Source organism: Schistocerca nitens, chromosome 8, assembly GCF_023898315.1.
Source record: "Schistocerca nitens isolate TAMUIC-IGC-003100 chromosome 8, iqSchNite1.1, whole genome shotgun sequence".
Lineage (NCBI taxonomy): Eukaryota > Metazoa > Arthropoda > Insecta > Orthoptera > Acrididae > Schistocerca > Schistocerca nitens.
In genome coordinates, this window is record NC_064621.1 from 36,117,893 (window position 1) to 36,145,350 (window position 27,458).

The 27,458-nt window shown below is 40.4% G+C and overlaps 2 protein-coding genes across 2 annotated transcripts; both read right to left on the bottom strand.

The window, feature by feature from the left end:
• Positions 1-23,849: 23,849 nt before the first annotated feature.
• On the bottom strand, positions 23,850-24,536 carry LOC126199120 (uncharacterized). Its single transcript, XM_049935876.1, has one exon. The coding sequence runs from the start codon at positions 24,534-24,536 to the stop codon at positions 23,850-23,852; it is 687 nt and encodes a 228-aa protein (XP_049791833.1).
• Positions 24,537-24,721: 185 nt separating this feature from the next.
• Positions 24,722-25,150, bottom strand: LOC126199121 (uncharacterized). The gene has a single exon (XM_049935877.1). It carries the CDS (start codon positions 25,148-25,150, stop codon positions 24,722-24,724), a length of 429 nt encoding a protein of 142 aa, XP_049791834.1.
• Between the last annotated feature and the right edge of the window lie 2,308 nt (positions 25,151-27,458).

Consider the following 27,458-nt stretch of genomic DNA (forward strand, 5'->3'; position numbering starts at 1 on the left):
CGCTTTCGTTCGATATATATATTTTGTATTTTGGACTTCAGATTTTCTTATGGGCAATTTGTAAAGTCTCTCACATGTTAAACATCACAAGTAAATCTGAAGTCCAAAATACAAAGAAGGACCTCATACATTGAAAATGTTATGGAAAAATGAGGAAATTGAAAACGGTAATGATTTACTGAATCATGTCGTGTAAAATATGATAGCAGAGAATTTATACATGAATGAACCTATTGTTTTCACAGTTCTGGGCTTTCAAAAAAGCATTTGTAAAGGACAAAATCAAATTTGTAGTTTATTTTGGGAAGTCAACGAAAACTTGCCGGAATGAGACTCATGGTTTTTCCAGAAAAACACTTTAGTTTGGTCTGCAGGTTTCAAGTCTTTAGGAATTCTGGTAATGATGAACATCCTCAGTCTTCCCCACAACAGTTGCATTACTCACAGACTCCCCATGCCATATGTCACAAGCTAGAGTTTGAGGACTGGCTACAAATATCTGCCCTCTCGCTTCCCAGTGTCTCACATATGGATACTCCTGTAGAATGATCCTTCCAGCCTGGTCACTCACAGTAAAATCACATGTCAAACACAACACCACACCCAGAAATTTCAAACAATCTGATTTTTACTTCTCTGCAGGTTTTTCAAATATGTGGTTGGGGAAAAGAAAATCGCTTTTTAGAGAATCCATACAGTCCAGCAGAGCTTATCAGCTTACTATAAGGCTACAGGTAATGAGCCTACACTTGAAGGATCTATATAATCTTTATGGTCCCTTGCTACAGCACGTTGTAGCACAGACTGGGATGCCAATCAGTCCAGAAGGGAGAGATTGGCACCTGGAGTTCTTGTGGTGCAGCAGAGTGACTGAGTTGAGCCTGAGCAAGCCTGCAGGACGTGTTCTGGGAGTTCAAGCTCCACACATTGCACATAAAAGTGAAGTACTTTGTGGAAATATTATACTGAAAGTCACATAAGAGTTAAAGCACAAGTAGGGTATGTGTGTTTGTTTGAGCAATATGAGATTTTGGTGCTCACATTTGAATTTTGAAGTGAGGGAACAGCCACGTAATGAAAAATCAATTTTACAGTAATAAACTGGCAATGGCAATCACATACTGGCTCATGATAAATGACCGGATACATTTTTAGAGTGAGTGCGGTAAGAACCAGCAGAGTCACATCTTGTGAATTTGAAGTGGAATAAAGTAACTGTATCATACAAAAGTGTTCACATAATACAACCTCATCAACTTTAATAGAATATTTAGGAAGTGAAAGAATCATAGAACAGTCTGGGAGAATAAATAGGGCATGCATCTTAGGCTCTCAGTCAGAAATTGATATATCAGTGTATGTACCTTGGGATTAAGTTGGCCATCTGAAACTGGCTACTTAGTAATAATCAATGCCTAATTTTACTAACCAGCCAGACTACATCACATATCAATGATATGTAAATGCAATAAAACAAAAGATGGCAGGGGGGCTTACTATAAGTTTTCAAATGTCTCATGTACAATTAAGGCACATTATACAAGCAAGCTATTGCAATGCTGATATTTAAGTTTTTAATTGGTTTCTACAAAAACTAGACTATTACTCTTGAATTTCTGATCATGATTCTTCAGCTGCTGATGGAAGCTGGAGATCTTGCCTAAGCCATCAGACCAAATAACTGTAAATCCAAGATGAAGTTTCCTAACCGGGTACAATTCAGAGATCAGCATCCTCAGAACCCACAAATGCATAACAACAACAATTATGGGAGTAGGTTCAGTAGAAATAGCCATGAGTAGAAAAATGTTTGCGGTGGTTGGATCCCCAGACCAAGAAACTAATACTATGGGAGACAGACCCTTATAACAACAAAAACGACAATACCAATGACGACAACAACAACGCAGGTGATAGTCGAGTCAACAGTTAGTGTAGAGGAGAGCAGGTTCAGTAGCACTCATTTCATACATCACGAAGATATAAGGGCATGGTGTTTGACATGTGTTATTTTTTTTTCTGTACGTGTACACCTACATTACATACACACTCCACAAGCCACCATATGGTGTGTGGCTGAGGGTACCCTGTACCATGACTAGCCATTTCCATTTGTGTTCCACTTGCAAACAGAGCAAGAGAAAAATGACTTTCTACAGAGTGCATTCCATAAGTAATGCAACCAATTTTTTTCTGATGCAACCATACACCAAAGCGGGTTGTAACTGGCTGGGCTAAGTGGAGGGGGCTGAAGGCTTCCGAATGCTCTTTGTCTCATTTGGCTGCAAGCTGCCGGAGAGTCAGGACCTGCATTTCTATCAACCCCGTTATGGGTTTATGTAACACTGCACATTCTGTAGAGCAATGGTACACTATGAAATTTTGCATTAAAATTGGGAAGTCTGCCACCGAAACATTTCCATTACTTCAGCTTGCCTTTGGGAATGATTGCTTGTCCAAATCACGTTTTCTGATGGTACAAGTCATTCATGGAGCCGAAAGGAGATCACTGATGAACCTCGCAGTGGACAGCCATCAACCGCAAGAGTCAATGAAAATGTGATATGTGTGTGTGATTGTTTGAAGTCTGACAGATGGCTGAGCCTTCAGTTGATAGCACAAACTCTAAACATGACAAAACAACCATTTTCCACATTGTGACTGAAGATTTGAACATGAGAAAGGTGTGCGCCAAACTCATCTCAAAATTGTTGACCGACGAACACAAGAATATGTGAGTGCTTCGGTGCCTAGAAATGTTGAAAATGTGTGAAAATGTTCCTCATTTTTTAAACTCAGTTATCACTGGTGATGAGTCGTGGATTTTGGAGTATGACCCTGAGGCAAAAAAAACAGAGTTCAGAGTGGCACACCCCATCATTGCCCCATCCCAGGAAGGCATGCGTGAGCAAGTCCAGGATCAAAACCATGCTCATTGTCTTCCTTGACATCAGAGGCATTGTCCACCATGAATCCATACCTACTGTGACTACTGTGACTACAGTGAACTCAGCTACTTGGAAGTGCTCAGAAGACTGAAAAGGAGGGTGTCATGCTGCTGAAACGACATCAAGGACAGCTGGAAAGTTCACCACGACAAACTGCCAAGTCACAGTGCATTCATTGTCAATGACTTCCTGGCCAGGACTAAGACCCCCATTGGCTCCCCAGCCACCCTACAGTCCTGACCTGGCTCCTGCTGACTTTTTTTTTTTGTTTCCTCAGTTAAAAGGAGTCATGAAAGGAAAACATTGGGACACAATTGAAAGCTTCCAGGCAAATGTTACATCAGCTCTAAAGGACATTCCAGAAAAGGCATTCCAGGATGCCTTCCAGGCATGGAAACACCACCTCCAGAAGCGTATTGACACAAGAGGGTGCAGTTTTGAAAATGTTTGATTATTTGTATGAATATATTCAATAAATGATTTTCTATGAATCTGGTTGCATTACTTATGGAACGCACCTTGCATATGCCTCCATAGAAGCCCTAATCTCTCTAATCTCATTCACATGGTCCTTAAGCAAAACGTATGTTACCAGCAGTAGGATCGTTCTGCAGTCTGCTTCAAATGAAGGTTCTCTAAATTTTCTCAACAGTGTTCCTCAAAAAGGACATAAAATCAAATACACAAAATTCCTTGGGATAATAATCAATGAAAATTTAAACTGGCAGAAGTACACAGAATATTTAAGTGGAAAGCTCAGCTCTAACCTAAATGTTCTCAATAATCTCAGCTTCCTAAAAGAAAAAAATATTATGAAAATTACATACTACTCACCAACTCATTCCACATTAAGCTATGGCATAGTTTTGTGGGGGGCACCTTCAAAACTAGCCTAAACAGAGTATTCAAAATGCAGAATAGAGCAATAGGAATAATAGCCAACCTTAAGTGGAGAGAATCATGGCTGTTAGCATTCAAAGCACTCAAAATACTAACACTACTGGGAATTTACCTTCATAAACTCTTGTAGTGGACAAAATTCAAATATGTATCCAGTATTCAAGATGCCAAGCCCCATCACAATCATGACATTAGGAAGCAGAACTGCTTCCATGAACCCAGATGTAACACCATGAAGTTCAAAACAAAGTCATCCTATGCAGGTCAAAAAGCCCATAAAAATTTCCTTCATACTTGAGGTAGATAAACAACAAAAATATTTTCAAAAAATCTCTCAAAACATTTTTGATAGAAAACTGTTACTATAGTGTAAATAATTTCATGTGCATAGCAGAATAATCCAAAATTGGCATTTTAATAGTATGTACAAAAATAGACATAGATGAGTTTGAGAAGTAAGAAATGTACTAAAGTAAGACAAACTGCAAAGTAATAGTGTGTACTAAATACAGTATATCTTACAAAGCCACAAAATATGTAAAAAATAACTGTCCAACTGCATAGAAATATATATAGTATAGATGATGTAAGCAAATTATAATTAAAGTGAATGATATGGTAATAGAATATTGATGTATACACTAAATATGCTAAATGCTGGTTATTAAGCATATTATTTTATTTCAATATTTGTGATACTAATTTGACTTGCTCCACACAATGTATGTTGTCTACAGATCCAATGAAAATAAATAAATAAACGTACTTACATACTCTACAAGCCAGCATGTGATGTGTGGCTGAGGGTATCCTGTACCACAACTAGTCCCTTCCATTTCTATTCCACTCACAAACACAGTGAGGGAAAAACAAGTATCTATATGCCTCTGTACAAGCCCTAATCTCTCCAAGCTTATCCCCATGGTATTTATGCAAAATGTATGTTGCCAGGGAAATACAGAAGCGTCCGATCTTACCCGTCGGCTTTGACCCATGACGTCACAAATACCGCGGAAACGACTATAAACAATTCCAATATGGCGGATATAAAAACATCGCATACGTATTGTAAACACTGAAATACACAAGTTTCACAAAAAGCGTAATGACTGTAACGGGACAAGCGTGGGAAATTAGGGGTTTTTGGGTGCGGAGAAACTAAATATACAGAAATGTAGCCACCGACCGCCATTCAAAACCACGCAAAACAACGAAATAAATCAACATCACAAAACTGACCAAATACCAAAAAACACATTCCTATCCATAATCGGACACTTCCCTTAACCTATATAGCTCAACAGAACCTACCGATCACATCCCCCAATAGAAAACTAAGAAACGAAAGCTTCCCTTACACCTACATACATCGGCACTTATGCAGTTTAGCAGGTACGGAAAAAATTTTTCATTTTTTTTCAAAATTTGATCATCATGTGTCGTTATGCGGTGGGGGGAGTCTGCAGTGCCCCCCCATCCCCCCACAGGCTTCATTAGTGTCAAATCAATATTTTCGAATCATAGGCGGCCGCTGCCGCGGCCGCATTCCAAAAAAAAACTCCCAACCTAACCTCAAGTGGGCTACGCTACAGATCAATATGTTCATCAAATTGCTTCATATTACGTATACATGTTCATTAGTGTCAAATCAATATTTTCGAATCATAGGCGGCCGCTGCCGCGGCCGCATTCCAAAAAAAAACTCCCAACCTAACCTCAAGTGGGCTACGCTACAGATCAATATGTTCATCAAATTGCTTCATATTACGTATACATGTTCATTAGTGTCAAATCAATATTTTCGAATCATAGGCGGCCGCTGCCGCCGCCGCATTCAAAAAAAAAACTCCCAACCTAACCTCGTATTCAGGGCTACGCTACAGATCAATGTGTAGGTCCCTTACGTCACGGGTCAAAGCCGACGCGTGAGATCGGATGTTTCCAACCTATACCCAATACACAAAACATACATAAATAACAAAAAAAAAAAAACGGAACTTACCTCAAAAAAGTTCCAGCTCCACAAACTAGATTGGCCACCACAATCACACACAAATGCACACACACACACACACACACACACACACACACACACACACACACACACACACACACAACACACACACACACACACACACACACACACCAACGAAAAAATACTGAACTAAAATAGAAACCCAACCCACCCAAACGTCAACCCCCTCCCCCACAACTCCAAAATACAACACACAAACACTATACAACAAAATAAACCACCCACCCACCTACCCAGCCCACCCTAACTAACCACTTTCGGTCTATACATTTTACCCACAGCCCTTAAAAAAACCCGAAGAATGCAATAGCCCTCTGGGACACTCTTCCGCCAACAGTACTCATCTAAATGAGACTGAAGGTTGGAAGAGCGCCTCTTCCCCCTCCCAAGAACTGACTTAACCGCTCCCCACATCCCCTCAATTGTGTTAGTGCAAGCCCCAGTATCATAATTCTTAAACTCTAGACTGTGGTTCACTACTAAATGATTAAATCCCCTCTCACCCAACCCCCTATATGAAGAAAACGCATCTGAAACTACTGTGGACCCCGGCTCTACATACTCCTCAATTAACCCCACTAATTCAGGCTTCGACCTCCCCTCCACAACCCTAAAAACACATTCAGTACCCCCACCCCCCTGAACAACAGCCCCCCACACCCAAAGACCAGCCACAGACTTCCCCCTCCCATACTTCCTTTTACCAAACTGCGACTCATCCACCTCCACAAGGACCCCATGCCCACCCAACTTACCCCTGTACTTAATCAATTCGGAACACACCTCACGGCAAAAGGAATACCAGTCTAAAACAGTCCTCTCACTCACACCAGTCTCAAACGCGCAAAAACTCTGTCCGCAACTATAACAAAAATAATACGTAATAAGCACAATCTCACGCATGGCCAATCTAGACTTCTCGAACCAGGTACCATGCCTTACAGAACGCCATACGCCATCTTTCCGGCAACACCACATGTATCCGTCCCTGGTCCGAGAGTCCGGAACTTTAACCAATTTCATAGGTTCACGGCACACACCGCACTTCACGACCTCGGCAATTAAGCCAAATAGCTGAAGAAATTTAATCAGCTCTAAAGCTGTCTCCCCCATCATCGCCCTCAACCGAACACTGTTAAGGCGGTCTTTCATATCCATTCCTGAACAAAAAACCACAACCAAATACACTCAATAACAAACTCACCCGACGTACAGCAATGAGCATTAAATTAACCATTAACTCACTAATAGAAATTCCGCTTCAAATCCAACACCTGAGCAACAGAAAACTGACCCCACCACACGAAACAAACGAAAACCATGAACACACCACCAGAGAGCACGACAAACAAAAACAAGACATCTACAAACACGCCACAATCGCAAATCAAACTCCGCGCCGTAATGACGTCACACACCACAACACGCTTACGTCACGGGTCAAAGCCGACGGGTAAGATCGGACGCTTCTGTTGACCCTGTTGCCAGCAGTAGGATCGTTCTGCAGTCAGCGTGAAATGCTGGTTTTCTAAATTTTCTCAATAGTGTTTATAAAGGCACATTTGCATGCCGAGCGTGAGTTTCCGCGGAAACGCGAAATATTAATTAAATAAATAATCAGTGACTAATAAATAAAGCCTATGGCACACAACTGCAGCACTGTGTCGCTGATAAAGACAAAAGAATAATTACGTTACTCTTATGTCTGATTAAGAGAAGAGAGAGCTCAGGTAGAAGTGGTGCGAGAAGCACGTATTTTATTTTATTGTCTGGCACACCGCCATATTTTCATGTTATAGAAGAATACTGCGAGTTGCAACCACACTAGGCACTCGATTCTGTAATGAATTTATATTTATAAAAGTAAGTAGGATTATGAACTGTAGGCTATTTCATTGAATATATCTGATTTAACTAACTGTGTAACTTTTTTATGTTTAGTAGACAATCACCTCTGTACGACGTATTGGCATGGCTGGCAAATCATTGTAATATTGAGATTAGATCATGAGTCCGTACCTACCGCAGCAGTCTTTGGAAACGATTTAATTACGAAGTCCGATTATTTCAGATTTATTTCACGGTCAACTACGAGTTACATTGCCTTTTCCAAATAGCCATTGTCAAGCGTCTGATACTGAATAATTAAACGTCCACGTTCCAGATAAGCAAATACCAATTACAACCAATCATCATACATACAGAATAATTAATCATTAATATTTTATTCCATTTTATTTTTATTTATTTTATATTGGCGACTGCGCGTCGGACTTGTTATTTTGTCATTTGTTACATTGTTCTTTTTGTTTCATGTCAAAAATCAACTTTCTGGACCTGGACGTGAATGTATGAGAGATAATGAAAATCTGAAGATATTTTCCAATTCTAAAGTTTTGCCGGAAGACGCAATGAAGCTTCCAGCAAAATAAGGTAAGACGCAGCATCTTTGCATTAGCAGGCTTGACCAGACGTATAATTCAGTGTATTAGCTTTTCAGTAAATTCTGTAGTGTTTCTTTCGCGCATAACAATTTTCAGTAACAAATTTCATTCTTAGCACTTTTTCCTAAACAATAACGTATCCAACAGTACCAATACACGAGTGTACAATATGGCCGACTTCTGTACGATATGATGTAACATGGCCAGCAGCCATTACCAATAATCTCAAATTCAGTTTATATTTTTAAATTAACGGGACAGCCATTGTTGCTACGAGCGATTCATGCTCAACTGCATTTCATTTTAAAATCAGTGTCAAATATTTTCTTGAAACATAAATCACGTGTGCCATGGTAATGACTAGAAATCAATACGCAAAAATGGAACAGCAAAGACGTACTATTCAGACACAATCCGACTCGGACGAGAGACAAATGTTAGAAAATGACTTTACGACAGCAACCGGTAGTGACGATTTATCAAACATTGACGCAAGTGTTGACGGAAATTTTGACAATAGGCCGTCCACCACAAAAATTTCAAAGTCTCAGTCAGAGCCCATGTTAATGCATGACGTCACGTCTAATGACGCGGCGGGGGCACAGACGTTGCAAACGGTAAACATTGCCGACATGTTACAAATGATAATGAAACAGAACGCCGAAAACATGGCAACCTTACAGACACAAAATGACGAAATTAAATCTGACCTCATAGCACTCAAGACGAGTAATGACACTTTATGTAAACGTGTGGAACTTATAGACGCCACACTGACCAAACAGATGACTGAACTCAGTACTAAATTTTCCCAGCTTAATACGACACAAGAAAAGACTACAACTGACGTAGCACTTTTACAGACACAAGTAAAAAATCTTAATGTCACGTGTGAAGTTCTTACTGAACAAATTCAAACATATCCTTCAGTACACGACAACCTTGAAAAACGAATTACTGACGTACAGAATAAATTTGACAATGTTGAACAACACCTGACTGACATCTTACAATCTGATGCTACAGCTCATTTTCAAAACATTAATAAAGAATTTCATGATTGGGTAGTGAACAAAGACAAACATTTTGATAGATGCCTACGTGAAAATTTACCAACAATTGTGCACGACTCCGTAGCGCAATACATTACTAATAACAAACAGCTGATCAGTGACGCAGTACAATCCGTCACTGGACCAATGACACAATTCACCGATCTACCACAGTCTGAATGTAACGAAAATATCAGTCAAAATGTACAGTTCAGGAACCAATATACATTCGAGTATGACACACACATACCGCACACGACAAACACACAAGAACAAAACACACCACGACTACAACACATACCACGATGTACAAACACAAACACAAGCTATTATCATGGTAAACCACAGCAACATTATTGTAATTACTCGCCAGCTGAACATTGCAGTAATTACAGTGGAACAAATCCATATCACAATGCGAAGGAAGAAGAAAGCTTAATGAAACACAGGCAATTTCAGATTTTTATCCCAGAAAAACGAACCATTCATCCGGTGATTTTTCTTAAATCTTTTAGTAACGCATTTCCACGCACTTGGAGTGACCGGAAAAGGATTTCATACACTCCTGGAAATTGAAATAAGAACACCGTGAATTCATTGTCCCAGGAAGGGGAAACTTTATTGACACATTCCTGGGGTCAGATACATCACATGATCACACTGACAGAACCACAGGCACATAGACACAGGCAACAGAGCATGCACAATGTCGGCACTAGTACAGTGTATATCCACCTTTCGCAGCAATGCAGGCTGCTATTCTCCCATGGAGATGATCGTAGAGATGCTGGATGTAGTCCTGTGGAACGGCTTGCCATGCCATTTCCACCTGGCACCTCAGTTGGACCAGCGTTCGTGCTGGACGTGCAGACCGCGTGAGACGACGCTTCATCCAGTCCCAAACATGCTCAATGGGGGACAGATCCAGAGATCTTGCTGGCCAGGGTAGTTGACTTACACCTTCTAGAGCACGTTGGGTGGCACAGGATACATGCAGACGTGCATTGTCCTGTTGGAACAGCAAGTTCCCTTGCCGGTCTAGGAATGGTAGAACGATGGGTTCGATGACGGTTTGGATGTACCGTGCACTATTCAGTGTCCCCTCGACGATCACCAGTGGTGTACGGCCAGTGTAGGAGATCGCTCCCCACACCATGATGCCGGGTGTTGGCCCTGTGTGCCTCGGTCGTATGCAGTCCTGATTGTGGCGCTCACCTGCACAGCGCCAAACACGCATACGACCATCATTGGCACCAAGGCAGAAGCGACTCTCATCGCTGAAGACGACACGTCTCCATTCGTCCCTCTATTCACGCCTGTCGCGACACCACTGGAGGCGGGCTGCACGATGTTGGGGCGTGAGCGGAAGACGGCCTAACGGTGTGCGGGACCGTAGCCCAGCTTCATGGAGACGATTGCGAATGGTCCTCGCCGATACCCCAGGAGCAACAGTGTCCCTAATTTGCTGGGAAGTGGCGGTGCGGTCCCCTACGGCACTGCGTAGGATCCTACGGTCTTGGCGTGCATCCGTGCGTCGCTGCGGTCCGGTCCCAGGTCGACGGGCACGTGCACCTTCCGCCGACCACTGGCGACAACATCGATGTACTGTGGAGACCTCACGCCCCACATGTTGAGCAATTCGGCGGTACGTCCACCCGGCCTCCCGCATGCCCACTATACGCCCTCGCTCAAAGTCCGTCAACTGCACATACGGTTCACGTCCACGCTGTCGCGGCATGCTACCAGTGTTAAAGACTGCGATGGAGCTCCGTATGCCACGGCAAACTGGCTGACACTGACGGCGGCGGTGCACAAATGCTGCGCAGCTAGCGCCATTCGACGGCCAACACCGCGGTTCCTGGTGTGTCCGCTGTGCCGTGCGTGTGATCATTGCTTGTACAGCCCTCTCGCAGTGTCCGGAGCAAGTATGGTGGGTCTGACACACCGGTGTCAATGTGTTCTTTTTTCCATTTCCAGGAGTGTATATTGTCGGTTACATCCAAGGCGATGCAGCTGTCTGGGCACACAGTCAAGCTGACGTATGTACCACGTACAGTGAGTTTGAGCGTGCTTTTCTGAACAAATTCTGGTCGCAATCCGTCCAGGAGCGACTCAGAAGACAAATTTTAGAACCTGAAACTTTTAACAGTAAAAATGGTAACTTACGCAGATATTTTGAAAAATACTTGAACATGGGACATTTTTTGGACGAACCAGTCGCAACACGCGATATACTCCGTGCGTTGAAGGCCAAATTGCCTTTCAACATTAAAGAAAAACTCCTACATATCCCGGATGACGATTCAGATTATTTTCTAACAGCTTTAGATTCGGTTGACATGTTACTTGAAGATCAGCGCTTCGCGCGGCAAAACAGCAGCCACAATGTTTACACTAGTGGAATGCAAAACATGCAGGCTTGCCAACTCAATTCTGGCGCGCCCACAGTTGGATACGCGGTACAACAAAAACAGCAAACTCACATGCCGTCTCAATACGGAAATCAAAATCAACACGCGTATTCCAATACAAACAATAGTTACAACAGTAATAACATTCATGCGGCAATCCATACAAAAGGCACCATGGTAATAACTACAACGGTAACAACGGATACATAGGCAACAACAAAAACACAAACAGAAACAGAAATAATAATAACTACGAGCCAAGACAGCGTCAAGGCTGGACTCTTAACGATCAGTACTTTCATTCAAACACTGCTTTAACACAGCAGCCACCAGGTCAAAATTGGAGCATACCATATGACCGACAGGTAAGTTATAACGCGCAACAGCAACAACAACCGCAAAAGTTTGGAGATCACAATAGGCAATATCCGAATGTGAATATAATAGAAATGACACCTGACACACAACCTCAATCTGTGTCAGTACCTAGTACAAATGCTAATCCAACAAACTAGAAACAGTCACTTCTATGCCCCAGGTCGTGGCTGAGGAATTCTTGGGGGGCGACTTCAATGTTAATCAGTTATTTGGCACCACAGTTGAACATCAGAATAATGATATGCCGAATAATTCTAAACAAAAATTACCTGTTTTATTTATAAGATACAACCACAATAACAATATATCAGATGAACTTTTACAAGACAGTACACAATGTCGTTCAAACACAAATGAAATTGTTTTAGCATCTACCACTGGTGTAGTAGGTGGGATTCCAACTACTATTATTCTAGATACAGGTGCAGCTGTGAGCGTTTTGTCTTTTAATTTCTATAAAAAGATGTGTGAATTGGAACCTGTGCCTGAGTTTCCTGCCCAAAACTGTAAAATAACTACTGCACTAGGTAATAAGTCATGTAGGGTTACGAAGCAAGTTTTTGTAAATATTAAAATAGGTAATGGAACCGTACAATGGCCATTCCTGGTTGTACAAAACCTTGTGACAAGTTGCATATTAGGAATAGATATTATGAGCGAGAAGGACTGCATTATAGACTTCTCCAAAGGTAAATGTATTTTAAATGATAGAGGCAGTGTAATTATTATTGATTTGGACAGGAGAACTCTAAAGCATGACAAACACTGTACAGGGTACAAGGTTCAGTTAGTACTTGACAATGACATTCAAGACACGCACACACACTCATTTGACACAGAGCTAATGGACTTGAAAACATTGCTTGATCATAAGATAAATGAAGCTACAGCTCTCAGTGCACATGAACGTATAAAACTACAGAAAGTGTTATCCAAATATTTACAAGTTTTTGCCAAATGAATAGGTGTTATCAACACGTATGCGTACAAGATTGAAGTTAAGCCTCACAAGATCTTCTACCACAAGACATATAACGTACCGTTATCTCAACGACCTACTGTGTGGCAAGAATTAAAACAAATGTTAGACTGGAAGGTCATTGAACCATCCACCTCACCTTACTGTAGTCCTCTACTTGTTGTCAAAAAATCAAATGGAAGCATTAGGTTAGTGTTAGACGCACGAGCAATTAATGAAATAATTTTACCAGTTCACACAAAACCCGAAAATTTAGAAGAGCAATTACAGAAATTTCTAGATGCAAAGTATTTTTCCACAATAGATCTCACTAATTCATTTTGGCAGGTGAGTATCACTCCTGATTCTCGGAAATATACTGCATTTATGTTCGGGGGGCGAACCTATCAGTTTTGTGTTCTACCTTTTGGACTGAATGTCAGTTCTGGGGTATTCATTACAGCCCTGGATACCGTGCTTGGCGATGATTTAGTTGAGACAGTCACACACTATGTTGATGATATACTGATAGCTACACAGTCTTGGAATGAACACGTTGACACACTTCAAAGAATTTTAGAAAAATTTGCACAAGCTGGAGTCACAGCCAATCTTAGAAAATCAAAGTTTGGTTGCAGTGAGATAAAATATTTAGGACATATCATTAATTCACAGGGCATACGTCCTGATCCCAGTAAATTAGATGCTATCATAAACTTTCCTAGTCCTCGAACTAAAAAGCAGTTAAAATCATTCCTTGGGCTATGTTCATTTTTCAGACGTTTTTTGCCACAACCACTTTTGAACAGTAAACATCTGCTAAATCTACTCAGAAAGAATCAAGTTTGGATCTGGTCGGAACAGTGCCAGAATGACTTTAATACAATTAAACATGCTTTAGTGAATGCAAACTTATTGAGCCATCCAGATTTCAATTTAGATTTTTGTATGACTTGTGACGCTTCACGTACTGGTTTGGGATGTTGCTTATTTCAAGTTGTAAAGAATAAAGATAAGGAACAGATAAGAATTATTGGGTTTGCGAGTCGTACTCTATCTGAATGTGAGCGTACATACTCCACTACTGAGCTAGAAACACTTTCCATAGTATGGGCATTCAAGAAATTCAATTATTATGTATTTGGTAAACATACAGTAATTTATACCGACCACCAGGCCCTGACATTTTTGTTAACTTGTAAACTTGTACATCCTAGACTATCACAATGGGCAGTTACACTTCAGAACTACTCTTTTGAAATTAAGTACATAAAAGGTAAGGACAACACCATTGCCGACGCTTTGTCTAGACTTCCACAAGGTATGAATGAAACCAACAGTGACTTAGAAAATATAAATGACTACAGGATTCTCTTAATGCAAGACAAGCAGTATCACCAATATTATATTGATATGTGCAGAAACATGGCTAAATTACAAAAATCTGATCCTCACTGGTATAAGATAATAACATTACTGGTAGAAAAACACAATCATCCTTTGACTAAGTATTACAAGTTACACAATGATGTGTTATTTTATCACCGACATCCAAATGCTACTAACTGGTGTGTATGCATTCCCAAAGAGTCTGAACGTAATCTAATTTGGCACACACACTTAGTTTGGGGTCATTATGGGACGAAGAAGTGTTTAGCAAAGCTCAGCACATACTATTATTTTAGCAATATGAGAAGGAAAATTTACAGGGAACTGAAAACATGTGTCATATGTCAAAAATCAAAACCTCAGAATTTATCCACAAAGACAGATTTACATTCTATTTTACCCAGTAAACCCCTGGAAATTCTGTGTACTGACATCAGTGGACCGCATCCAGCAAGCTCTGGAGGCGTCAAATATATCTTGGCTTTTTACGATATATTTTCTAAACATGTAAAACTTTATGCTTTAAAATCCGCCACTGCAAGTGCTATAATACGAAGATTCTCAAGTGATTACCTGACACACGTGGGAAAACCAAAAGCAATTCTGTCAGATAATGCAGCATACTACTCTGGGTACAAATGGAGAAATTTCTTGAAGGACAATAACATTAGAAGTATATCTATTTCAAAGTTTAGTCCACAATGTAACGCGACTGAGAGACTTTTCCGAGAATTAAACCGATTCATGTGGACCTATATTTCATCAAAACATACTAATTGGGTGTCCTACCTAAGTCTTTTCGAAGACGTACACAATAACTTAAATATTTACGATACAAATTACACACCTAACGAGATCATGTTCAATTGCAAACAGAACGATCAGTGGATAGAACCATTACCTAAGTTGTCAGACAAGGAAATCACACCTGAACAGAAAATAAAAGAAGTTTTGACTATGCTGACACATCACGCACAGATACGAAACAAACATCACAGAAACATAATAAAAAGAAAACAAAAATTCGAGGTAGGAATGCTTGTACTACTTCGTACTCATCATAAATCTGTAGCACTCAAACGACGCAACGCTAAGTGGCGTCTGCTATATGAAGGACCTTATATAATTGTTAACATACCGCATCCTGGTGCGTATTTGTTACAACATCGTAGAACTAACAAAATTATTGGGCTATACGCACACCGAGATCTTAGAGCATTTCATGCGGAATAATATCAAAGTCACATCCATCAAAACATTGCTAAGCAACTCCAAAAAAAACTCTGTTGCTACAACACAGATAGTAAGTAGTATAGAAATTTTCATTTCAGCGGTTCCAGTGACGCAGTTGAAGGCAGAAGAACTCTTCTTTCAGCGCGCGCCACCACCTGGAAGACGGAATATTAAAATAAAATTTATGTTTACGTAGCAGTGAATGATATATTAATTTTTTCACGGAACATTTGTGACTGTAGGTATCACTGACTTGGTGTGACACCTGACGAACCGACAGACGTCATCTGTGAAGCGAACTTTTAATTTGAGAAATAGATTAGACGCACATCTCTCAACACGAAAAGCATCTATCAGTAGTCAAGGCCACACAGACACTATACACACACGCACAAAACGCGAGGAATCAAACATTTTCTCTCTTACTATTTTGAATATTTATTGAGTAGTGAAAATGCCTGGTCTTGCCTACTGATGTAATGAATGTTGTGTCTAACCTATCTTAATTTCAGATGACATCACAAAATAAACATCGATAAAATCCCAGCAAAACCCTTAAAGAGGACGTAATTATCTGCAATTCATGTAATCAAATGTGACACAATGTAATAACCCATAGCTATGTAATAATGATGTAAACATGTTTATGTGCAACTGTATTATATTTATGCTAAGGCCGGCCGAAGTGGCCGTGCGGTTAAAGGCGCTGCAGTCTGGAACCGCAAGACCGCTACGGTCGCAGGTTCGAATCCTGCCTCGGGCATGGATGTTTGTGATGTCCTTAGGTTAGTTAGGTTTAACTAGTTCTAAGTTCTAGGGGACTAATGACCTCAGCAGTTGAGTCCCATAGTGCTCAGAGCCATTTGAACCATTTATGCTAAGAAAATATGTGACGTGTGTATGTATGATTACTTATATTTTTTTTTTCTTCTCTTTCAATGATGTATAATGTAACTGTTACTATGTAAAAGAAATTTGAACAAAACGAGTGCCAAAAGGACATTGCATAGTGAACCATTGTTCACGGACCTTAATGAACATTACTAACTCTGTAACTACGCAGAAACCTATGTGAAAGAAACTGTTAATGACATTCATTATGCATCGTACCTATGTAAACGCGATGAACCATTTCTTTGATTAATAACTACGAACATTTAGGTGAGCTATATTCAGCAAAAAACTGAAAATGTGAAGTGCATAATTCGTGCATCGTCTAGTGACAATACTACAGTACCTAACTTCAAGATGTTAACTGGATTAAACGGACACAAAGTGCCTGTCCAGAAAACAACACGACGGGTGGAAGAATTTTGGTTGGAACTTCAGGGAATGAAATGTTCTCGAAATGTGACGGACACTCTTACCTGGACTGTCCAAGGATCCACGCCAGCTATGTGCCGTCCAAGGTTCTGCAACCAAGCTTCCACGGAATGTAAAAAACGAACTGCACGTGGACCAAATACTAACGGGTCACGTCAAATCTGTAATAAACAATGTTTTTTTGTCACAACGAACTGCATCACAACGACTATAATGGAAATGGAAATGCACACGCTTATGTTTTAATCACGTTGTTATACAACGATGATACTAACCTGTGAAAAAATTATTGTGCAGCAGATGAATATGAACTGTAATAACGACACGATGTGAATAGGTCGACGCACCTGAAACATACGGACATTTTTCTTTGAAGTATTTCAAAACAATACTATGTAACTAAGAACATTCAACAATCTGAGTTGTATTGTGATATAACAAATATTGTAAATTTAAAACTAAGTTACCTGTTATAGAATGTAGTCTTCATATGTAATCTTGGTTGAATATTTTCTTTGTGCAACGACTAAGATACGCGCGCACACGAACAATATGAACTGCATTACTGTGCCGCGTGATCTAACTGTATGATATAACGGCACTGCCGGAGTCACACAGACGCTTCTGCGCATGCGCGCACTCTATCTGCCAACATAAGAACTTTTACGACGCACCCGCGTCATTCAAATTTTGTATATAATGTGTATAATGTGTGTAATGTAAGTCATGTGAATAGTTGTAGATAACTTAGATTTTCTTGTGCCTTTAGGTGAATTGCTCGCCTGCAGGTGTGTCCTTTCGCCTCGCAATTCAGGGGGCAATATAAAGGCACATTTGCATGCCGAGCGTGAGTTTCCGCGGAAACGCGAAATATTAATTAAATAAATAATCAGTGACTAATAAATAAAGCCCATGGCACACAACTGCAGTGCTGTGTCGCTGATAAAGACAAAAGAATAATTACGTTACTCTTATGTCTGATTAAGAGAAGAGAGAGCTCAGGTAGAAGTGGTGCGAGAAGCACGTATTTTATTTTATTGTCTGGCACACCGCCATATTTTCATGTTATAGAAGAATACTGCGAGTTGCAACCACACTAGGCACTCGATTCTGTAATGAATTTATATTTATAAAAGTAAGTAGGATTATGAACTGTAGGCTATTTCATTGAATATATCTGATTTAACTAACTGTGTAACTTTTTTATGTTTAGTAGACAATCACCTCTGTACGACGTATTGGCATGGCTGGCAAATCATTGTAATATTGAGATTAGATCATGAGTCCGTACCTACCGCAGCAGTCTTTGGAAACGATTTAATTACGAAGTCCGATTATTTCAGATTTATTTCACGGTCAACTACGAGTTACATTGCCTTTTCCAAATAGCCATTGTCAAGCGTCTGATACCGAATAATTAAACGTCCACGTTCCAGATAAGCAAATACCAATTACAACCAATCATCATACATACAGAATAATTAATCATTAATATTTTATTCCATTTTATTTTTATTTATTTTATATGTTCCTCAAAGAGGTGGTTGCTTTCTCTCCAAGTATTCCAATTTAAGTTGCCAGTCTCTGTAATACTTTCATGTTTTTCAAAACCTATCAGTAGCGGCCTGCCTCTGAATCTTTCTTTAAACTGACTTGCTGTTTTGCACGATATGGTGTTCTGGTTATCAGTTATACATTTGGTATGTGTGAGGATGAAAAGATCACACTGATTCTGTCAAAACAACTAATGAAAGCTATGGTAACAATTATGGAGAAAGAGAAGTTTGAACAGTGGAAATGAGACAGATTTGATGCATATTATGTTGGACCACATGTAACGAGGGCATAAGCTGTCACATAGTAGATTTTAAGAGTAGATTTTTAAAATTAACACCAAGCAGTATTGAATTTCAGTGGTGCCAAAATAGAGCTGAGAATAAATGGTATTTTTGTGTTGTTAAGGACAGTTGCATAAATCAGTATTTGGACTGGAGACCACAACAAGAACATGATTTGAAAACTCATGATATAGATGGAGTGACAAGTATCAGTCAACCAGTTCCAACATCTTGTCTCAAACCAACTGAGCTAGGATCTATTGATGGGGGTAAAGGTGAGGTTGGAATGTCATGCTGTGATCATGTACACATCACGTCTTGAATTGTTTTCAAGACAACTTTCAGGCAGATTAAAATGGTGTGCCCGACTGTGGCTGAATTTCAGGAACTTCATCTTTCACCGGCAAGGGCTCTATCAAATGAGCTACTCAAATATGACTCATGACCTTCCCTCACAGCTGGATCTCTGCAAGTATCTCATCTCTTACCTTCCACATTTCACAGACATTCTCGTGTATACATTGTGGGACTAACACTCCTGAATATCATCCCTCAGGTTGTGGCTAAGCCATGACTCCAAAATATTCTTTCTTCCAGGAGTGCTAGTTCCAGAAAGTATATAGGAGAACTTCAGTGATGTTTGAAAGGTATGAGATGAAGCTCTGGCAGAAGTACAACTGTGAGGGCTGTCCATGTGTTGTTATGGCAGACTTACGCAAAGTTGCGAAATGCAGTACAGCTGATGCTATACCTCTGTCTTGCACTCTACGAAAGTCTCCGTCTAACACAAACCCGCGTGCTAAGCATTTCTCTTGCTTGTTGTGTGTAACCAGGCCATTGCCCCTGCATGATGACAGATTCCGATATATGTGCAATCCTCTTACCTCTTGGCTAACCTACTGCCTCTGGTTCTTGGCATAGGCAACAAAACTTTGACAATAGTCCACGTTTCCAACTATTTACTATTCCGCAACACTACATATGATGCAGAAATGTAGGCAGTGTCCTGTCCAAATGTTTTACAACACAAAAATATCTCATCCATCTTTTAAATAGAAACAAGGGGTAATGTGGATTTCATATGACATTGCCCATGCACTGACTTAAGAACACTATCCAGAAAACCATACAGTTACTTGTGGAAGTAATGAATTCCTTTGTCATGCAGTGCAACACTTCACACATCCATCAAAATTTAATGGCGGACCCGATATCCCTCAGATGTCCCTCCCTGTAGATGTCCCACATTTACCATTGGTGGGCATACCAGTGGGTTGACACTTCAATGTTTATAAAATTATCCACTGTTGCAAATATAGACAACAATCAGTTGTATAATGGAATGACGACAATGAAAATGTCTGCCAGACCGGGACTAACCCAGATTTTCCCTTATCACACACGGTACCCTTAGCACTAGTCTATTGGAATCTGATTCATGGGCAGACCCAAACTTCCTTATATTGTCAACCATGTGTGTTCAACTCATTCTTGGATTCATTACATATATTACTGTGCAGTAGAAATATTTTAATTTTTAATTGAAAGTTGCTTATGCTGGGTCAGCAGCTACATACACTAATGCAGTGCCTATGTTGTTCACAAGTATGATGCAGTGTTCATTTGGACATGCATGTGTGCCTGAAGGAACGTTGCACCATGTTTCTGAACATCACAAGCACTGCATTACCTCACTCTGATGTTCAGGTTTGCATGATTCACAGGTTGTATAAGGAATGAGGTTATTACAACTAATATACTGTTATGGCTAGCAGTTTTCTTCAGACTTTCAGCAAGTCTGTCTAAGAATCTTCTTAGTTTTCTTCAGACTTTCATCAAGACTGTCTAAGAATCTGCAACAATTGTTGTAGCCATGACAAGTAATATGGTGTAAAAAGTATCCAAGCTTTTGTTGATAAAAGTACAATATTTTCTGAACCAAGAGCAGTTGCTTTTCCTTCAACATTACATCCGTTGAAGCTGTTGCAGAGCCATTTCATAGACAGAGGTATTATACTATGTAATGTACTGAGAGTAAAAAGTTCCTGTACCACATTCTTCATAACTGATCAAAAGAATGGCCTAACAGTAACAAACTTCATTGCTTACGTATTGCTTTAGTGCAACTGGATGAGCAAGGCACAATATAAGGATGACATCACACCTATATTCATGCCTAAGAGTTCAGTCCTTGAAGTACATTCTATGCAAAGACACTAAGAGTAATTCTACTAAAGTCATTATTGACAACTGTGATGTACTGAACTGAAGAATTTCAAAAGATAAATATTCACCAGTATGCAATGGATTTGGAATCAATCTTCCAATTCAGCAGAATACTATAAAAATTGTTCTATGTCTTATATTGACAATATATTGACTGGTACATTGCTAAGCTGAAGGCTATTGGAAGCCAGCAATGGAACTCTAGGACTGGAAACCAGACACACAAGGCAGAGAGCAGGCAGAGTGATAGTATGCAGGATACCAGAGGGAAACAGTATTCCTAGTGGCCTGAAAATTGCAGAAACACTCTGCAGCTGCTTTTTTAGCGGAGAAGTTTCACTTCAGAAAATGAAATGGCAACTCCATCCACCACCTAGACACTGTCGTACGGTGTCACTTTAGGAGATGGCCAGCCAAACACACACACACACACACACACACACACACACACACACACACACACACACACACACACACACACACATATATATATATATCCACCTGCCCACTTCAAAAGTAAACACACAAAAAGTCTGAGCATAGGCAGCAGACTTGATACTTGCATATGATAACTACAATTTCAGTGTGTTTACACAGGTTAGAATGAGATGTGAAATGGGTAACAGTGCTGTGACATCACTCCCCACATGAGAGGCCTCAGGGCAGTGCCACGTGATGTAGAACACAGTTGTTGCAAGCCATAATAGGAAGGGCAGCGTCGTTTATCTTTCAGGTCAACGCTGTTGCAACCAAACTTGCAAAGTCTGTTAACATAACAGTCAGAAACATCACCACCTATAGAGTGGTGGAGGCGGTGCGGGGGGAGAGGGGCATGGGGAGGAGAGGGAAGGATCTAAAGTTGGTTCACCAGAGACACCAGGGAGGTGCACATCCAGACTGCCTGATGCATGTAAAGTGTCAATGGATTGGTGGGCTGGACTGCCATATTCCCTTAAAACATGCATTCTTTTTATTCAGATCGAGTTCTCAGTCCAACCATTGGGGCACCAACTCCATGTCACTCATCCTCAGCTTCTACATCCACATCTACAACTTAATCTGTACTCAGAAAACCACCATCATGTGCATGGCAGATTGTACGTCCCAGTTTACCAGTCATTAGCTTTTCTTCCTGATCTATTCATGTATGGAGTGTGGGAGGAATGACTGTTTGAATGCATTAGTATTCTAATCATATTCTCATGATATCTATGTGAGCAACATGCAGCGGGCTTGTAGTACATCCGTAGAGAAATCATTTAAAGCCGGTCCTTGAAGCTTTGTTAACAGACTTTCTCGGGATAGTTTACATCTATCTTCAAGAATCTTCCAGTTCATTTCCTTCAGTATCTCTGTGACACTCTCCCACAGATTAAATAAACCTGTGGCCATTCATGCAGCCCTTCTCTGTATATGTTGAATAACCCCTGTTAGTCCTATCTGGTAAGAGTCCCACACACTTAAGTGATATTCTAGGATGGGTCACACAAGTGATTTGTAAGCAATCTCTGTTGTAGACCGATTGTACTTCCCCAGTCTCTTTCCAAGCATTAATCCTGACTTTTTCTGCTGTTTGTTGTCAGTCCATCTCTCTGCCAGTTTTCCTCATGGTTTTGGTCCTTGTGGGTTGATGTAGAGCACTGTTTTTGCAACTGAGTTGTCTTGCTTTCTCATAATGTGGATGTACCAACTGAGACATTCTTCCCTCCCTTTGTAGGTGATTGGCGAGACACCAAGCCTTTGCTGGACATCTGTATTGTTTATGTGGTCACATCATGTCAGCCCCATGGACAATTGAAGCATCTTCATCTCCATGGTGTGTAATATTTGCTCCTGTTGTTTTGTCACAGAGCAACACTCAGTCCCATACATTGATGCTGGGCATACCATGGTCTTATATACTTTTGCCTTTAGATACTGAGGCATCTTTTTAATGCAGAGGACTCCAGTGACCTGTCATCACTTGGACCAAGCTACATTCACCCTCACCCAAATATCAAGAGTTGTGTCGCAGTATGAGGTGAAAACAGACACTAGGTACTTAAAATACATGGTATTCTACAGGTAATTTCACTGATACTTGTGGTGCCTCTGGTTTTGGAGCCACATTCTAGGTACCCGGTCTTCTGGACATTGAGGTGGAGTCCATTTTCAGCCAGTCTGTCCTTCCACATCTGAACCTGTTGCTGGAGTTCAGGGTGGGCCTGGTCAGCAAGTACCACATCGTCTGCATAAGGAAGGATACCAGAATGTGAAGTCTGTATGTCAGCTGTTGCTGTATCCATGCAAAGGATGAACAGCAATGGTGAAAGGGCAGAACCCTGATGAACACCCACAGTGATACTGAAGGGTGGAGAGGTTCCAGCAGGACTCCAAACAACACTAGTGGAATTACGGTACAAAAGTTGCACTCAGCTTACAAACTCTTCAGGGATGGTGTGGAAGTGAAGAGCTCGCCAAGTAAGATCATATGGGATATGGTCAAAAGCCTTTTCTAGGTCTAGAAATGCCATTTGTACACTCTTCTGTCTCTCTCTGTGTTTTTCCATCAAAAGGCGCATGGCATGTATAGGATTGATGGTGCTGCATCCCTTAACAAATCCACACCGGTTTAGTGTTACAGTGACAATACTTGAGTCTGCTATCAAGTACCTGTTCAAAGACCTTTAAAGTATGACTGAGGAGTAGAATAGGGCAATAAGTCAAGCAATTGTTCACATCTCCTTTTCCTTCCAGATTGGTACTGTTATGGTAGTTGCCCATGTTTGTGGAAGTTGTTTTTTGGTGAAAATTTGGTTGAAGAGTGAGGCAAGGAATTCTGAAGCAGGCTTTCTGAGAATTTTCCTGATTTCTGCTGGTAGGTCATCTGGGCCAGTTGCTTTTCCATTTTTCATCTTGCTGATGCCAAGCATTACTTCCTTAGATGAAATCGAAGGGACGGGTCCTAAGGTAGCATCAGGATGCATAATCTCTTTGTTGCTGATGTTATGAAAGTAGTCTGCCCAATTCTGGAGAATAGATTGTTTATCTCTTAGCAGTTTGGCTTTGGCTCCATTGATGAGCATGACGTGTCCAATGTACTGAGCTGAACAGCAATGTGACTTAGCAAGACAGCAGATGATGTTTTCTCCCAATGGTGTGTCATGCTGGTCATACAGTGTCTGGTAGTACTGCTCTTTTGCTGCAGCTACTGCTGTTTTTACTGCTGATTTAAGGTTGCGATATTTCTGGAGGTCAGTGTCAAGTCGTGAGTACCACCAAGTCTTGTATGCCATCTTCTTCTCCCTGATTGCTTGTTTGACTTTGTGTCCACCACCAGGTTTGTTTATCAATGTATTTTCTTCCAGGTATGGTTTTTCCCAGCATTTTTGTTGCTGCTTGATGTTTCTGTTCCACAGCATCTTTCCAAATATTCAACCGACTGATCGGTCTTCACGGAGAAGTTTGTGAAGGCTGTCATCAACTCGTTTTGCTGGGTATTCATTTGTCACCACTTAATTCACTGAGGCCCAGTCTTAGATTGAGGTTTGTGTTGTATAACACACTTACAAATATCGAAGACAAGCAATCAGTGTTAAGGGGTGATTCAGTCATACGGAATTACTTTGGTATCTGTTACCAGCTTCATGTCTTGTTGACAAACTAGCCAATAATTGATCTGAGTAGCATGACCTCCACTTGTATAAGCAGCCAGATATGTTGGCCTCTTTTTAAAGTATGTGTTGGTCACAATGAAATCATATGCTTCTGCAAAATCAAGTATCCGACATCTATCATCGTTCCACACACTGAACCCATGTCCTCCATGGCATCGCATATATCCTTCTTTGTGAGCCCTGACATGTCCGTTTAAATCTCCTCCAACAATAGTGGACTCACCCTGTGGAATTGCTCGAAGGAGGGCTTCCAGACTGTTCCAGAACTTGTCCTTGTTATCCTCAGTGCATCCAGTTTGAGATGCATAGCAAGATACAATGTGGGCAGCGATAACTGTTGAGTCAATCTTGATAGACATAAGCTTTTTGGACACCCTGTTGACACTGGTGACATTGTTACACAAGTCCTCGTCGACGACTATCACTTCACCGTTTTGTGTATTGGTACCATGACAGATGAGTTTGTAGCCATCTCCGATTTATTTTGCCTTTGAACCTTTCCACTTGGTGTCCTGGACGCAGGCAATGTTGACACGTTTGTTTTTAAGCATTTCCGCTAGTTCACAATGTTGGCTGGTCAATGTACCAATATTGAGAGTAGTAAATCTCATTAGTTGTACTTCCCCAGCATTCTACCAATAAACCCAAGTCCACCACCTGCTTTATCCATGACTGAACCTATGTTCTCATTCCATTTCATATCACAATGATGTGTTACATCTAGGTATTTGTAAGAGTTGGTTGATTGCAACAGTGACTCATTGATATTATAATCATAATATATTACTTTTTTTTTCATTCTTTGAAGTTCAAAATTTTACATTCCTGGATGTTGAGAACAAGTGGCCAGTCTCTGCACCACATTGAAATCTTATCAAGATCAGACTGAATGTTTATGCAGCTTCTCGCAAGAAGTGCTTCATTACAGATAACTGCATCATCTGCAAAAGCCTGATTTTACTGCTGATATTGGTGGCAAGGTCATTAATCTACAACATGAACAGCAAGGGTCCCAACATACATCTCTGGGGCACACCCAAAGTTACTTCTACATTTGACGATGTCTCTCCATGTGAGATAAGACACTGTGTGCTCCCTACCAAAAGCTTTGAATAAGCTCCAACATATCTATTTTCTCACTTTGAATGCTGCCCTTGAAGTTTGTACTTTACAATGCTGCAAATGTGATACAGCTGTTCACTCCAACCTTGCTGGAAGGAACACCAACTTTTGTTGTGCAGCCAGTTGCATCCTTTGCTTTTTATAATGTTTACAATTACCCTTCAGTGTAACAGTAAGTCTGAATGCAAACTGTGTTATTCAGACCCATGAGTTCCTAGAATTTACTGCTGCACCTTTAGAATCCCAAAACCTGCACCTCTCACAGGTGCCCTGTGATTGTTTGGCGCTGATCAAAGCAATCGATCTGATGTCACGGGAAGTTTGTCTCTCTGCATTTGCTCCTAATCACTCAGGAAGTGCAGACTTACCTATAATGTCTGTCTTCCCTCTATCCAATGTTATGACAACACACTTTAGTGGTTCATGATGACAAAGTGTTGCACTTCCTAAAAGGCTTCATTATGTCAATGTAACTTTCCCGTAGTGTTTTTAACACTTTTAAAAGTGTGTATGTCTATCACATAATTCCCATATGCAAGAATAAAAATATGCTACCTTGATTTAGTTCACAACTTAATATGCAATTTTTATGATGGCTATACCATTTGATGTGAGGAACAGGGTAGTGTCTTTACAGTAATTCCACAGACTGTTAATGTCACCCTATGATCCTATTTGATACCTCAATATTTCCAAAGTATGTCCTGTTCATTTATTATTCTGCTCCATCATTTTATCATGTGACACACACAAATGCAATGGATGATGGCTTTCATTGAAATCTTAAGCTTGACCTTCCAGCCTATTCAGGTAACTTGGTCACCTCTGTCCGCTATGGCATTTTGATTTCATTAGTGGACTGACTAATCTCTATTTTAGTGAAAAAATTACAAGGTTTGAGTTATGTGAGGAAACAGCATTACTCCAGCAGAATGGCGTCACATTGGATATTTGCTTATTACATTGGTTACAGTAGTAGACAGGAGATGGTCACACAAGTAGTGGGAATTGGGATCTCCATAGCAGTACTGAGAGATTGTCAATCAATGCTAACCTTTCCTGGGATAATTTTTCAAGCATGTGACTCATCTTAATTATGAACCCTGCATAAATGCTATGATTGATGGCTTATCTCAAACACTGAATGTCTCAAGTGCAGAAAAAGTCTGATCTCTGTCAGGCCCCTCTCTTGCCAGACATCAGACACATTTCATATTCTTGCTAACATGCAGTAAGATTACCAAGTGTTTATTCCTTGTGTTTAATGAGAAGAAATCAGATAGGGAATTCTCTTCCCTTTGAAAAACATCAAATGCTGCCAGCTGACCCAATTTAACATTTCTAAAAGCTAATTTGATAATTCACTGCTAATAAGTTTTATTTTTTCAGCCACTGCAGGATCAGTTTATTGAGAATAAGAAGGCACATGTGAACTGGCAACCAATGAGATGTAAACTTATGCGTATTCAACTGAGTTATCAAAGTCTATCTAAGGTGGCTTTATGAACCTTTATTTCCACAAGCCACCAAAAGGCAACACTCCAG

What these genes read in the sequence shown, in the direction of transcription:
- LOC126199120 (XM_049935876.1), bottom strand. Translation starts at nt 24,536, where the DNA reads ATGCTGTGGAACAGAAACATCAAGCAGCAACAAAAATGCTGGGAAAAA.
- LOC126199121 (XM_049935877.1), bottom strand. Translation starts at nt 25,150, where the DNA reads ATGTCTATCAAGATTGACTCAACAGTTATCGCTGCCCACATTGTATCT.